The sequence below is a fragment of the Echiichthys vipera genome (genome assembly GCF_963691815.1).
Source record: "Echiichthys vipera genome assembly, chromosome: 22".
NCBI lineage: Eukaryota > Metazoa > Chordata > Actinopteri > Perciformes > Trachinidae > Echiichthys > Echiichthys vipera.
This window is the reverse complement of record NC_139847.1, coordinates 18,134,640-18,148,818: the sequence shown is the minus strand read 5'-3', so window position 1 is coordinate 18,148,818 and position 14,179 is coordinate 18,134,640. Positions and strand designations below refer to the sequence as shown.

The 14,179-nt window shown below is 42.2% G+C and overlaps 1 protein-coding gene across 1 annotated transcript in view; it reads right to left on the bottom strand.

The window, feature by feature from the left end:
• Window positions 1-2,399: 2,399 nt before the first annotated feature.
• Window positions 2,400-14,179, bottom strand: part of nrxn2b (neurexin 2b) — a gene marked incomplete at both ends in the record, with an annotated part of 653,173 nt that continues 641,393 nt past the window's right edge. The window contains 2 exons of the mRNA XM_083937460.1: window positions 2,400-2,698; window positions 13,946-14,024. Of these exons, the coding sequence (XP_083793586.1) occupies window positions 2,400-2,698; window positions 13,946-14,024 (378 nt within the window). The remainder of the gene's footprint in view (window positions 2,699-13,945; window positions 14,025-14,179) is intronic.

Below are 14,179 nucleotides of genomic sequence, written 5' to 3'. Positions count from 1 at the left end.
TCAATGAGTGGAAATGACTCTAAGCTAATCATTTTTTAAAATACCATTAATATATCTATGCTGCCAAGGAAGAGCCACTGGGGAGCAATGGAATTATATGATTATAGCAACTTAAATTAAAGCGAGTTTGATGTCACAAGTTTAAGTTTTGTAGAAAAAACAGATCAACTGTACTTTTAAAATCAAGTGCAGGTTTTTTATAACTGTCTAAAGACTAATATTAGACTGAGACATGTATATGATAAAGAGACCACGCGACACAGGGAGTAAGAAGTATATAACCAAGTGTATTCCCTCTGTTAATGTACACATATTTAGAGTCATCTCACTGGAACACTTTACAATAACATTTAGAAAGAACAGGAAGATACTGGGAGGAGTATGTTTGGAATGGAGCAAGAGAGAAACCAGACAAACTTGTCTCGAGCCATATAGACAGAAAGAGGTATAAAACAAATATAAAACAATGGAGGATGGATAGAGTCTGCTTTCTCCATGGTGACATATGGGGACATATAATCTGCCATACAGAGAAAAAGGAATAGATGCAAGACAAAAAATAGATTGAGGATGACGGATGGACGATGGATAAAAGGAGAAGGTTTCATGTTCATAACCCAAATCACATTTGCTCAATTATCAAAAGAAAACACATAGAAATTTCCATTTCCCAGAATCATAGTCATTTTTTTTCTCCAAACAGGAATGATAGTAGGGAAAACACATTTCTCTTAGTAATGGGATGAGAGTCAAATATTTAGACATTTCACAAACTTTTTTCAGGATTTTTCTTTTCTTTTCATGGTACAGTTTTCTTTTTTTAATAGAGTTGAGAAAATTGGAATACTAGAGTTCGGTTGTACATCTTCCAGGGAACTGCCATTCACCTTTTTTGTTTGTGTGCTCTTTCCACAAAGTCTGCTTTGCCCATTGGCTGCCGTCAGTCCAGTCAGGCTAGAGAGGGGGCGAAAGACACAGTCGCTTCTTCAGCTGCGAGGTCGCTCACCACAATGGAACTCCAGCGAGAACAAATTCAGAATTTCCCTAAAATGTCTCTCATTTCTCCAGAGAAAAAAAAAGAAAAAAGAAAAGAGCAAATCAAAGTGACTGAGTCTTGCAGCAAGGCTGCATCAGCCGTACTGTTCATGAGAGGATGGGGTCTGGGGAGCGATGGGGTTTGGGTGATGGAACTGTTCTGACGTCAAAAATCCTAAAGTCTGTCTTCGCTGCATGTTATCAGCTTCTCCACTCGCTCACGCTTTAGGTCCATATGTTTCTGCAACGTCTATACATATATTTATAATTATATAGAACAAAGTTCATCTTGTTTGCTGGAGGTTTTTTCTGTTTTTCGGTTATTAGTAACTGTTAGGACGTGACACAGTTTCTCTGTTGGTCCACTAGGGGGCGCCTCGGAGCCCCAGAAACACGACACAGATCTGCTGGAACAAAGGACGACCAGGGGGTTTTGGCCTCAACAAGTTTTTGGCGGCTAAACGTACAAGTTAGCATCCATTAAGTTGGAGCGGTGGTATCTCACACAGTTGCTACGTTTAACGTTGTTATGATCATCAATCATCGTATTTTTTGTTTTTTTAAACTCCACAGAAAAAAAAACATTTTTTATCTCTTTTTCGTAAATGAATACTACATGCTTGAAACACGGCAGAGTTCACGTTGCATCAGCTGTGGAGCACCAGACAAGGAGAGAAACAGCGCACGAGCAAATGAGAGGAAGAGAGAGAGAGATCTGACACAAGGTGAGAGATCACAGACGCGGAACACTTACAGAGGTTAGAGAGCTGGGTTTGACACAATGTTTCTGTAAGCTGGCAGTATATTGACTTTACAGAGGGATGTCGAGTTGCTTATTCAAACAGGTGGGAAATAATATGCTGATAATGTCTAAGGTGAAGGCTTTCACCACAAGCTCGTCTCAGAATGAAGTACAGACCATGACACAAATACTGATGGTGGTGCTTTCCTACAGTACTCAAGATATTAAATAACCTGTCATGTGCTAAGCCATAAATCACTGTTTTATCAGCATTTGGTACACAGTTGTTGGCACAGTATGTGTTGAGATCTGTGATGTAATAGCCTTTCCTTGACTCCGTACCATGGTTAAGGTTTAATAAGAAGTCAAATCAATCAAAGCAATGCTGAACGGTGTGAAAAGAAGCATGATGTCACGTTGCCTTCTTATATTGCTGCCTCCCTCTGATTAGACTGGAATTGAAACATGTATGGCCACCTGACAATACTGAGTTTTAGATGAATTACCCTCTGTTATACTTGCCATTTTCCTTATACTGCCTTTTCTCTCTCCCTCTTTCTCTCTTGTCTCTTTCCTTCTCTAATGCATCTACTGACTGTCTCTGTGTCAAGGCAGCGCTCCCTCAGACGTAGTACTCTTTGTCTTTGTTCTTCTTGTTCTTGGTGACCGTCTTGGCAGTGCTGGGCTGTTTCTCCTTCACCAGGGCTCCGTTGCTCTGCGTGGCTGAGTTACTGATGTAGTTGCGGCTTTGGTCCACCTGGTAGGAGCCCTCATCGCGGTTGCGGTATTTGTACATGGCGTAGAGCAGGATGAGGATGCAGAGGGCGGCGGCGGCCACGATGCCTACCACCATTCCCGTGGTGCTGCTGGACTGCTGTACCTCCACGGCGCCGGGGAGTCCTCTCTCAGGGGACGTGGGGTCTGGAGTGGGAACATGGGGGAAATTTGGGGGGTAGGTTATTCCCGGGACTCGGCGGTGGCCTGGGTCCGAAGAAGGGTGCACCGGCGGCAGCAGCACTTGGTCCCTGGTGTTCATTTTTCCGGCAGGGATTTTGTTGTTGCTACTGCTGCTGCCACCGGCGGCCGGCTTGATGTGTGGGCTGAGCTGATCGGGGTTGGCTGTGGGAGTGGACGAGAGAGGAGGGCGGTGGGAGTTGGGGGAGCGGGAGAAATGGCGGTCTCGGGGGTTCTGGACACTGCCCTCGACGGCTGGGGGAGGAGGGAGGACAGTCCTGTCGGTGACTAGGGGGGAGTTTTTGTAATAGTCCTCGTCATCTGACTCGGTCATCTCCCCCGAGCCATACGCCGACACCTCGATGGTCTCCTCGCAGTCCTCCTGGTCCAAGGGGCAGGGGGGGCGGCCGTTGGGCAAGGGGAGGGACTCTTTGGTGGTTTCAAGCAGGGTGAGGAAGGGGCGGTAGGTGGTTGGGGGTGGGGGGATTACTGGGTAGCGGGTGGCGATGGATGGGGGGTCTAGGGAGTCCACTGTTATTATGGGCAACACTAATTCACCTCCTAGGACAAGAAAGAGACAACGGAGAAAAAGAGTGTTAGAGACCACCTGAGAGAGAGAGTACCTCCAGATGAACAGAAGAAAAACAGTTCAAATGAATACAGCAACACCAGTATTAGAACAGCACTAAAACCTAACATTAGGGTTATTTATATAAGTTTAGTTAGTCTGTTCTATTTAAAAAGTTCATATGCTGACTAACTGTGAACTGAAATAAACACTAGATATAAGACAATACTCTATCCTGCACCTGCTCCTGGCTGTTCTGACCTATCTCTGTGTGCTGCATAGACCTACATGCTATATCACTAATACAAGATACATCTATAAATGACACTGAACAACTTAACATCTACTGAACTATACAGCCTATCCTTCACTGCTAACTGTCTAGTCTGGCCTATGCTGACTACACTAGCGCTCAGAAGTTTCTGCTGTGATTGGTTAAATAAGATAGCAAACCACGAGGTTCAGGTCACTTACATCAACAAATTGGCCGCATGATTTTTGCATGAAAAAAAAATTACAAAAAGAAAGCTGTGTAAGATTGTTCTCGGATAGTGATAAACAACTTCCCCCCCAGTCTTTACCTCCTTTCCTCTTTTACTTTTTTTACTAGATGAAATATAATCATAATGTTAAGAAATTTTAATTATTCATAATGTTTATTTCATAATTCTGATGACGAATACCACCCCCCTCCCCACTCCCCCGGGCATGGCTCATTTCTAATTAGCTTAATCTGCATGCAAACCCTCAGGAGCTGCTGCAGGAAACTGATGCCCCTAATTTCTAACCCAAACTCTCAGTACAGACTACAGCACACTGAGACAGTGTTTAACACTACTGCTCCCTTTTCACACATGAGTCCCTGATGCCCACTTCCCTCCCAAACACCACACATAAACATGGGGCAATGATATTTTTCTTAAACAGCCACCAACAGTTTAAACATTGTCTCAATGAGCCAGAATTTGTTGTAAAGCTTCAGTTATGTAATCTGATTGTAGCCCACTTTGAAACACCCAAATTCAACAAAGATTATTGGGTGTATAACAACATCATTTATGCATTTAATCAGAAGGAATCCTTAATACCTGGGCCCAGCTTGAGTTATGGGTTAGACATATTGGGAGTATGTTAACAGAACATGGCAGAATATCAGTTTATGCACTACAGTTAACTTTCATAACAGCTTCTCTTCAGTCTGGCATATGTGTGAGGGTCACAGTCAAGGAAACATTAGAAAAACATGGCAGGGGGATTAGATTATTGCACATCTTTGTGGGAGAAAAAGGGAAGGTAACAGCAAAACATGACCAAAGAAATGCCAACATCATCAGCATAAAATCATGACTCTGGCTCTTTGTTCATTTGATGAGGTAAATCAGAGTGACTCAGAGAGAGGGGGGTTGGATCAGGCATTTCAGGGATTTGTTAAGGGTTGGGTGGGGGTGTGGTAGGATTGGATTGGAATTCCCCCATGGCCTTTATTCAGCTCAGCAACACTCAAGCCCTCCCGAACCTTGTCAGTTATACACCCGTACATTTTCACTCACAGAATGTTAAAGGTTTTGTTAAAGAAGATGATGCATTGAGTTAACGCCACTATACATATCATATTACAACACAGTAGAGATAAACAGGCCTAGAAATGAAGCAAAGCTGTAAAGAAAAGCTCTTATAGGGCAAAAATGCAGCAATTCTTCAACCTTCTTCTAACTTCTTATTTCATTGCAAGAAAGGCTAGTTTCCATGGCAATGCTTAAGTTATTTCTCTTCATTATGTTTCCTTTTCTTTCTGTGTTTGAGGGCTATGTTTCACCTTGAAGACTGAGAGGACTGCAGAGCCCGGTGTCGCATTCGTAGAACAAAGAAGGAGGATTTCACAAGTTTAGTGTGTTCTAAGAAATCTTTAGTTTTCTTGAAATAACTCGTCAAAGTCACAGGAAAAGGAAAAAAAAACTGTTTTGGGGAGCCAAGAGATACAGCATCTACGTGTAACCGAGGGTGATGGAGCAGATGGTGGTGTAGCTATCTTTACTTTACCATCTATCAGTATGTTAGAGATGCTGCGAGTGCAATTTCAAGCTTTATACCTGCAGCTCACCAATTACTGAGAAGTCACCTCTGCTCACTGTATGAGTCCCATTTACAGCACATGTGGCTAACATTGCAAATGGATGCTCTTGTTATTGTAAACTTGTTGTAGTCCTTGCAGAATGAGAAACACTGCCTAACTATCTGTCTAAAGTCTACCTCATATGAACCCACAGAACCGTGTTTAAAAAGCATTATATATAGATATTATAGAAGCCTTTAACAGTAAGAGATTGTCACATCACTCTGCTGTACTCTCAGTGCATAGCAGAGCCAAAGCCTGAGGGCCATCGTCCCACATGACTGTCAGGCAGTGGCTACTAGAAAGATAATGAACCACAGCCCTCACACACAGAGTGAGCCACATTTCAGCATCTAGGCAGTTATCAAGTGAACCATCGTTTCATTTCCTGTTGTGTGACCCAAGCCTACTGCGCCCACAGTTTAAACCAATCAACAGTTTCAGTCGGCTTTCACCTTCTCCGCGACTGCACCCTCTTTTCTCTGTATGCAGCTCTGATTGCTCAGTTGACACCCACAGGGCAGAGAGAAGAAAACAACACATATGTTTGTAGTCGCGCTCTCCCGCTGAAAGTTGCTAAGAACCACAGATGGACCATTTTGATTTTGATTTTTAACATTAACGACAAACCAAGTGACAATGAGATATTTAGGTGTTATACAACAAGTAGATCTGACCAGGCAATCTGATTGGTCAACTAGACGTTTAGAACTTGCTCAAATTAACACAACATGCTCATCACTTAAATATTACTCTGGCATTTCCATGGCAACTTCCAGAGCTAGATCAAAAATCGGTAGGCTCCAGTATTGGTACTTAATGGATTGTTTTGTTGGTAATTTAATTAATTTGAATTTATTTACAGCAAATTATCCAACAATACTTTTGAAAATAAAATAAAATATGTTGTTGTACAAGGGCGGCAACAGTGGTGTGGTGGTTAGCACTGTTGCCTCACAGCAAGAGGGTTTCTGGTTTGAATCCCGGCTAGGGCCCTTCTGTGTGGAGTTTGCATGTTCTCCGGCTTCCTCCCACAGTCCAAAGACATGCAGGTTCATTGGTGACCCTAAAATTGCCTGTAGGTGTGAGTGTGAGTGTTAGTGGTTGTCTGTCTCTGTTTGTCTCTAGACTGGCGTCCTGTCCAGGGTGTACCCTGCCTCATGCCCGATGTCAGCTGGGATCAGCTCCAGCCCCCCTGCGACCCTGAAATGTGCAAGCAGTTTCAGATGGATGGATGGATTGATGTTGTTGTACACAGGGTGCGATTTTTGAAATAAAGTCACACAGCGAACACAGGAGCTTGAACTTTACCACTGTATTTGCAGAAGCATTAAACGAGTCTCATTTTTACATCGTTCTGGAGTTAACTGTCAGCTGTTATCAGCTGTGCCTGTGATTTGGTGACAAAGCGCTATTTTAAGCTCAAGCTAACCCTCCATGTTTGCAGACTTAGTCTAAATCTGTCCATGGAAAAATTATTCATGTCAGCATATTTCTTAGTAAAAACAAGAATGAGCGAGCAATTTTTGTGTTTCTATGTGTGGTATTGATTCATTTGAGAAACCCTGTCTACAAAGCTAACATTAGCTCATGCTGGCTGACTCAGCAGGGACTAGAAATCCTCTCTGTTGCTTTTTCATATTCAGAGCAAATTGCCCCACAATATGAATACATTTTGACTATATATTTTATTTGCATCGTCGCAATATTACAGTTGAAGGGTTTTCCATCTTGTATCATATTGCTTTATTTTATTTTACATTAAGAACAGTGCTGAAAAATACATGATTCCAGAGTGTGGGTGTCTCTTTCTTGTAACACTGTAATTTAAGCATTAAAGCGAGAGGGACTGCGAGAGGGGATTGAGTTTGACTCCATCGATTTGAGCAGCTGAGGCAGTGGAACCACGTTTAGCCCACATGATGGGATTTCTTCTTTATCTTTACCTACACGCCACTCCACAGCGCTCCCAGTATGAGCCCCCCTCCCCTCTATTTACTCGAAAAGAGAAGAGGGCAGATGGATACTGATGCATCTATGTCGGCCTCCTGACAAACACTGTTATTCTGCCGATCACGTACGCCCGCTCACATCCATTTGAAATATTTACAGCAAAAAGGTTGTTCGGAGTTTGAGCATTCTATAATTCAGCTTTGATTAGATGCAAGATGGAAAATCCAACAACGTGGCCAGGCATAATATATGTATATACCTCTTGCTTGCTTTTAAATAATGCCACAGAAGGTACAATAATGGACAAATGATCCGCGCAACAGGGAATAAAAACCCAGTTTCTGTATACGTGTGACTTCATAATGTGTTTACGAATGCTGCATTTGCTGCTGTCGCTCTCAGGCAAAGTGATTTATTATGACTCAAAGAGATGATGCCCTGCCCGTATCGTGTCTCACTGAGTCACATACTGGCTACAGTCAAAGTCACCTCCCTACAGCTCATCAGCACCTGGATCGACTCCATGATTAATGAATGATTGTGGTTTTCTGTCCACCGCACTATGTTGTAAATGTCAGACGTGCACAGAGAATCTCGACCTGATGCAGAGATATCAACTACTGCTTCACCAGGTTGGGGGTTCATTTTCAGAAAACAGATATGTTATTTATGTTTTTGCAAAGCCCGCTCCACATCTCTCTTCCACTGTAAGCATTTCTCTAAGTGTATTTGCTAGATGAAAAGGTCAAACAACTGCATATCTAACTAGCTCTTGGAAAATGCAAGAAATGTAAAATTAGGTAATTAAGAAAGAACTGGGTTAGGTAGGTCACACCAGTTTTAAACGAGTTATCTCCATCATGCTCCTGAACACTATTCACAGTCTAACCCCGGATATTCCCCACTGGCTTGTTTTAAAATTAAATGGTTACAAGGCATCTGAATATTGCAGTTGTTGGGTTTTGATATGTACATTTAACAGTAGACGGGGCTGACTGAACACCAGACTCTACATTGATTTTTTAGAGCCAATAAATGCAATAACTGACTCCCCTGATGCATCTCTGTGAAAGCTATGTTTGACAACGTGAACATAAACAACTGCAACTGTTCAATAGCAATCATAAACCATGGTGCATATATAAATATCATTAAGCTTTCTTTCTGTCTTTATCTATGTATAAACAAACAGATGATCTCAAGGTGGTAGTATCATATTTATGTTTTATTCCATTGTAGCCGTTCATATTTCTCTATCTTGAATTGCCTCATGCTAAACAAATAAACTCAACATACAATCAGATGTCTTTGTTATTATCCACACATTTTTATAACTGAATAGCTTTTCACAACACACTGTTTTACAAGTTTACAAATTTAGTTATTTGTTTGAATTTGTTTCGATTTGCCATTTGATTATTATGCAAATTGCTCTATTGATTAACATAAATTGTAAATTGGTCAAATGAGAGGAATGTTTATTGTACTAATCACTGCAATTCAGACTTTATGTCACAGAACCATCGAGTACACGCTCTTCTTAAAGTTTGCTCATAGCAACAGGATGGTCTAGAGATCATCCAGAGGATCAAGCCTCTAAATTGCCAAACATCTAACCCGTGGAACCCGTACGATCAACCCGGGGCTGTTTACTTGTGGAGGATGGCTAGCTAAGTCAGATCAATAAAGCATCACGCTGACAAATAACTGACACCCAAACCCATCGACCAGTGCAGTTTTGATCTCATGCAAGCTATGAGTCACACTGGGTGAGGAGTCTCAGCGCTCTGGGTCATCCTTCATCTACCATCCAATCTCTTAGTTTCACTCCTCGGCCTAAAAAGAACATTTGCAGGTTGCCTCTGTAGCATGTCGCCTGATGAATTATTGAGGAGCTCCTCAAAGCTCTGATCTTGTCAGAGTAAAACCGATATAGCGCCTGCCACATCCTGGGACTGATAAGTAGCTTGGAGGTATGCGAGAGAGAGGGAAAGCGAGGTTGGGCTGAGGTACGGAAAATAATTATGGAGATAGAATGAAAGATTTAATGAGCAGGGCTTGTTGTAGAAATATGTTTTTATGATATATCTCTAATTGTAAGTTACTGTGAAAACAATGTTTCTATAGATGACGTCATGTATGTGTGTTATACATGTTGCATCTTTGTCTCCACTTCCTGTCTTGTCACTCTCCTGACAGAGGCTCATTAACAGCACTGGAGGATCCACACCAAAGCTTTAATTGGGTGATGTAATTAAGGCTCCCTAACAAAGTCAAAGTTTAATTAGCCTTATGGGAAAGGCGGGAATGGTTCATGGGAATTCCACTGTGCTCTATTTTGTATCCTCTCTTTCACATCCTCTCCCTTCTCTCTTTTTCTCTCGTCTCTCTCCCCAATTCTCTCTTCTGCTTTGAACGCAAAGGAACGTGACACACATCTCAATGAGGGTCAGTCCTTCACAACGCAGTCCTTCTAGCTCTTTTCGCGCTCATCTCTTCCTCGTCCGGTGCTCTGTTTTTATTGCATGCCCTCACAGCTTGTCACCTAGTGTGTGACAGTGACAGTCATTGGGCCTCATGCATGAAATGGTCATTTGATCTTAAACTGTGTATGAATAAAAACTTTTGTGATATCCATCAATACTTGTGCACTTCCCGCTTTTTCTTAGGTAAGATCAAATTTAAAGGGGGTATTCATTTACTCATTTTAAAGGCTCAGTAGGTAGCTTATTTTTGGCAGTGTTTGGCAAAAACGTCCTTGATAACCTGGGGGATAATGTAAATTAAGTGATGTGAGAGAAGATCAGAGCTTTAGGAGCTCCTAGGCTCTGTTTTCAGCCTGCTACTACTACCCCGTGACGGCAGACTTTGACCAATCACAGAGCAGCTGAGAGAGCGAGCCCTGTGATTGGCTGTTCTGCTAAAGCAAATGCGTGTTCACGTCTCTTCGGTGGAAACCCAGTCTGCAGCAATGGTGGATGACCGAACAGGAAACATTGCGGTTCCATGGTTGGAAACACCTGCGTTCAGTGCAAAACAGTCTAAGAAGAGGAAGGCGGATTCGTCAAAAAGGGAGTCTAAAAGAGAGTCTGACAACAAACTCAATAAAACACGTCTAAATATCGGCGTTGCATTTCAAAGATGGAGATAAGTTGGGGATAACATTGGTTTGTACTTGGACTCGGAGCTCGTTGTTCTTCTCTTGGACAGGTAAACTGCTCAATGATTTTTCCTCTAACAACTCCACTTGGTGTGATTGGGGTTAGGTTGTGTGGGCGGATTTACCATGGAAACAGCCTGGTCACAGCGGCTACCGATAACGCATTGTCGAAGGTTGCTAATACGTTAGCCTTCTGCTAACTGTAGCCAAAGGCATACAGCTGCTACAAGATTAGGTTTATCTTGCTACGTTAAGAGTCCTGAATCATACTCTTCCGTCTTCACGTACCTACAAGTTTGACAAGAGTGACCTGTGACTTGGACATTATGGAGGATAATGGAAAAAAAAAAGAACTTTGGCAAGTTGTCGATTGCCTCGGGCAGAGTATGAAGCGCGTGTATCAGATGCCCGTGCATGTCTGATGGGAGGTGATGAGACCCGTGTAGACTCAACTACCATCTTTTTTCTAGGTTTCTTGTCTACTGAGCCTTTAAATGATTATTATTAACAAAATTAGACCAATATGCTCACATACACACACACCTGTCTCTTTGGTGCTGCACAAGAGTTGGGAGGGGATGTGTTTGGATCACGGTGCTGCTGGAGATGGGTTGGAGATTGTACGATAGAAATGGAAGTCTACATTATTACCTTTCAACATGAATCCAACTTTGAATTAAGGGAAATGCAAAATGCATTTTCTGCCGTTAACATTTAGAAACGATTAAATGTGTTGCTTAAGGTCTTCATTCCCTGTATACACTCCTGAAAGAGGGTTCATATTAACCATGGCCTGCTGTGGTCTGCACAATATTGCAATGCGCCATGGTGTGCCCCCAACCCACCCACCGCCACCTGAAGACATGGGTGGTTTAACATGTAAGCAGATAATTCATGTTACACTGTGAAACGGCCTAGGCTTATTGAAGGCAGAAAAGTTTTTATTTTTGCTGCCCTTGGGTAGCTTTTCTTATTCTTATTCTTATTGGGCATTTCTGTTTCTTTTTCTTTCTTTTCTTCTTTTGTCAGTGGCTTGTTGGTTTGTGGTTTGCAAACGGCACACACATCCAGGTTAAGATCAAATGTAACTCATCAACTTGCTCAGGAGGTCAGATCATCATGAATCCCATTATAGGAGAAAACATTCATGCATGAGGCCTTATGTCTCAGAGTCATTAAGCAGTAGATATTTAAAAGAAACGCCTGGACGTAATGCAGTTGTAAGAAAACAAGTTGAATTGTGTGTGGTAGTACTACAGCTGCAGATGTATACATCTGTAGAGTACATGGGGCTCCACTGGCTGTGTACGCTGTAGGAAGGAGCTGTATTGATCCCTGTGAATTCACAGCAGTCATATCTCGATCAGCTTAATAGAAAATCCACAGCTGTGCTAAACATTTTTTTTCCTTCCTGAAGGGAGTTCAATAAGACAGAGCTGGAATTGAAAACACTGGGAATCGGTCCTATCACACAATGACTACAGGACTGTGTTTGTGTAACAGTGATGGAGAGGAGACATGTTTCACGGACAATGTTGATTCTTCTCTCCTTGACGACAGTTTTCACCGTGGCTTATCCCACCCCGCTGGCTTTGCCTCGCTGGAGCTCTTGTGGCATCTGGAAGGTGTGATACGGAGCATGTGCGTGTGTGTTTGTTGTTTCTCAAACGGCTGTAGAGAGAAAACTTTACACCCACAGAGTGAGAGAGACAAGTGTCTGTCTGGTAAGGTGAGCATGTCTGCCACCGTATGTGTGTGTTTGTGTGGGCATATGAGAGAGAGAGAGAGAGAGAGAGCGTTACATTTCCCCATGGGAGATTAAGCCTGGGCATAGCATCCACTGAAAAACTCTCATTTCTGCTTTCGATAAGAAGGGAATTGAGTCTCTATTTCGGTCCCCTCCACCTACAGAGAAGACCGCAGGAGAATGCTACACTCAAGTTTTTCTCAGCACAGGTTCAGATCTGGTTCTCCTCACACAAACATACAGATTGCTATAATCTCCTTCCATTTAAAGTCTAACATAGATTCTGTTTCGACCACTAATCCCCATTCCTGAAAAAAAAAAAAACTTAGGAAAGTGAAGTGCTTTTCACAGACAAAGATATTATGGTGAGTCTTTTTTTCTTTTTTTTTAATCACGTTTGTTCTGGTATTGTTTAATAAGGGTTTGCTCTGGACATAAGAGTAGATTGTGTGCAAATTTGGCCATTATGTCGTATAATCCGTAATGGATCCATGCTAAGATTAGTGCATCAATTTAATTAGGTTACTTGCATTTGTTTTGTAAAAGCCTGAAATGGGAGCGATAATAAGCAATAATAATAAAAAATGTTCACGTTTGCTTTAATAAACGGTGCATGCTTTTTGCAAAGTGACAAAATCGTGTGCAATATAAGCTTTCTTAGTTTGCTGTGTGAGTGTGTGATGTTATTAAAGACAGTGAAAAAACCATGTTAGTTCTATTTACATGTGATAATTGTTAATTTATTTCTTGTGACATTTAATGTGTGTAATTTTTAGTTTACATATTTAACTGAATGTGTTTGACTCTACACAGCGATCCATAATATGGATATTATTATATTTCTAAATTTAATTTTAAAAGAATTGCTCATGCCCAAGGTGTAATTAACAGGTTTCCAGAAGAATACTTTCTGCTTCTTTAATCCGAAGAAGTTTGCACTGTAACAGCATGCATACTGGCACTGTTGTAATGACAGGTTTTATTGAGGCAATTGTTGTTTTTATCCCACCCACACCGGTCCTTTAAATCTGTAATGCCATTCAACAACAGAAATCTTGTCAGACACGATCTTTCAGGGATAATGTCATGAAATATGGATCTGCAGAGCTCTACTTTGTCTTCTAGATTTTTTATTAGAATCTCACTGCTTCACTGTACAGTACGTGGTTCTTGGTGTTTTTCACGTATGGTCAGCTTAATAGAGCTAAAAACCACAGAGGCAGGGAGTAAAACACATGGCCTTTAACTCCCACCTCCTGTCATGGTGTCAGAACATTGCTTGACCCGCTGTTCACACTAACAGCCACTCAGCCACCAGGCCTGCCTGGCTGCAGCTGTGTGCTTCGCAGAACAAGCTGCGTTTCCATGTTGGAACTGTCCTGCCTTGTTTAAATTGGGGCAGGAGATTGGTGCAACAGCTGGGTAAATGCCAGACACTACCTGAGCAATTTATGGACCGCGGTGATGCCGACTGCCTGCCGCTTTGAAAACCAATAAGGAAAGGATGGAGGGTGCACATCTGGCCAATCAGAGCTGCGTACAGAGAGCTTTGCAGTCACAAATCGCATGTTAAAGTAGAGTAAGGGAGAAAACAGTAGTCTTTTGGTTTCTAAGCTGCTCTTTGTTTTTTGACACCAAGTATTATGAAGACAGAACTCCCTGAGTTGACTCACCATTTCCAGGCTCACACTCCTCCAAATCTTCGTCATCACTAGGACACTCAGCTGATGCTACCAAGAGGTCATCCGCATTCTGGAACAATGAGACAGAAAGCAGAGGCGAGAGTCAGGACACATTTTACTGGTGTAGAGGATACACAGAATATCTAAGAGGGTTTAGAGTCTGGCTGCCACAGTGAGGGTCTTTGACTCCGTATAGCTGATACAACATAGTCTGTGTAAAAAGGA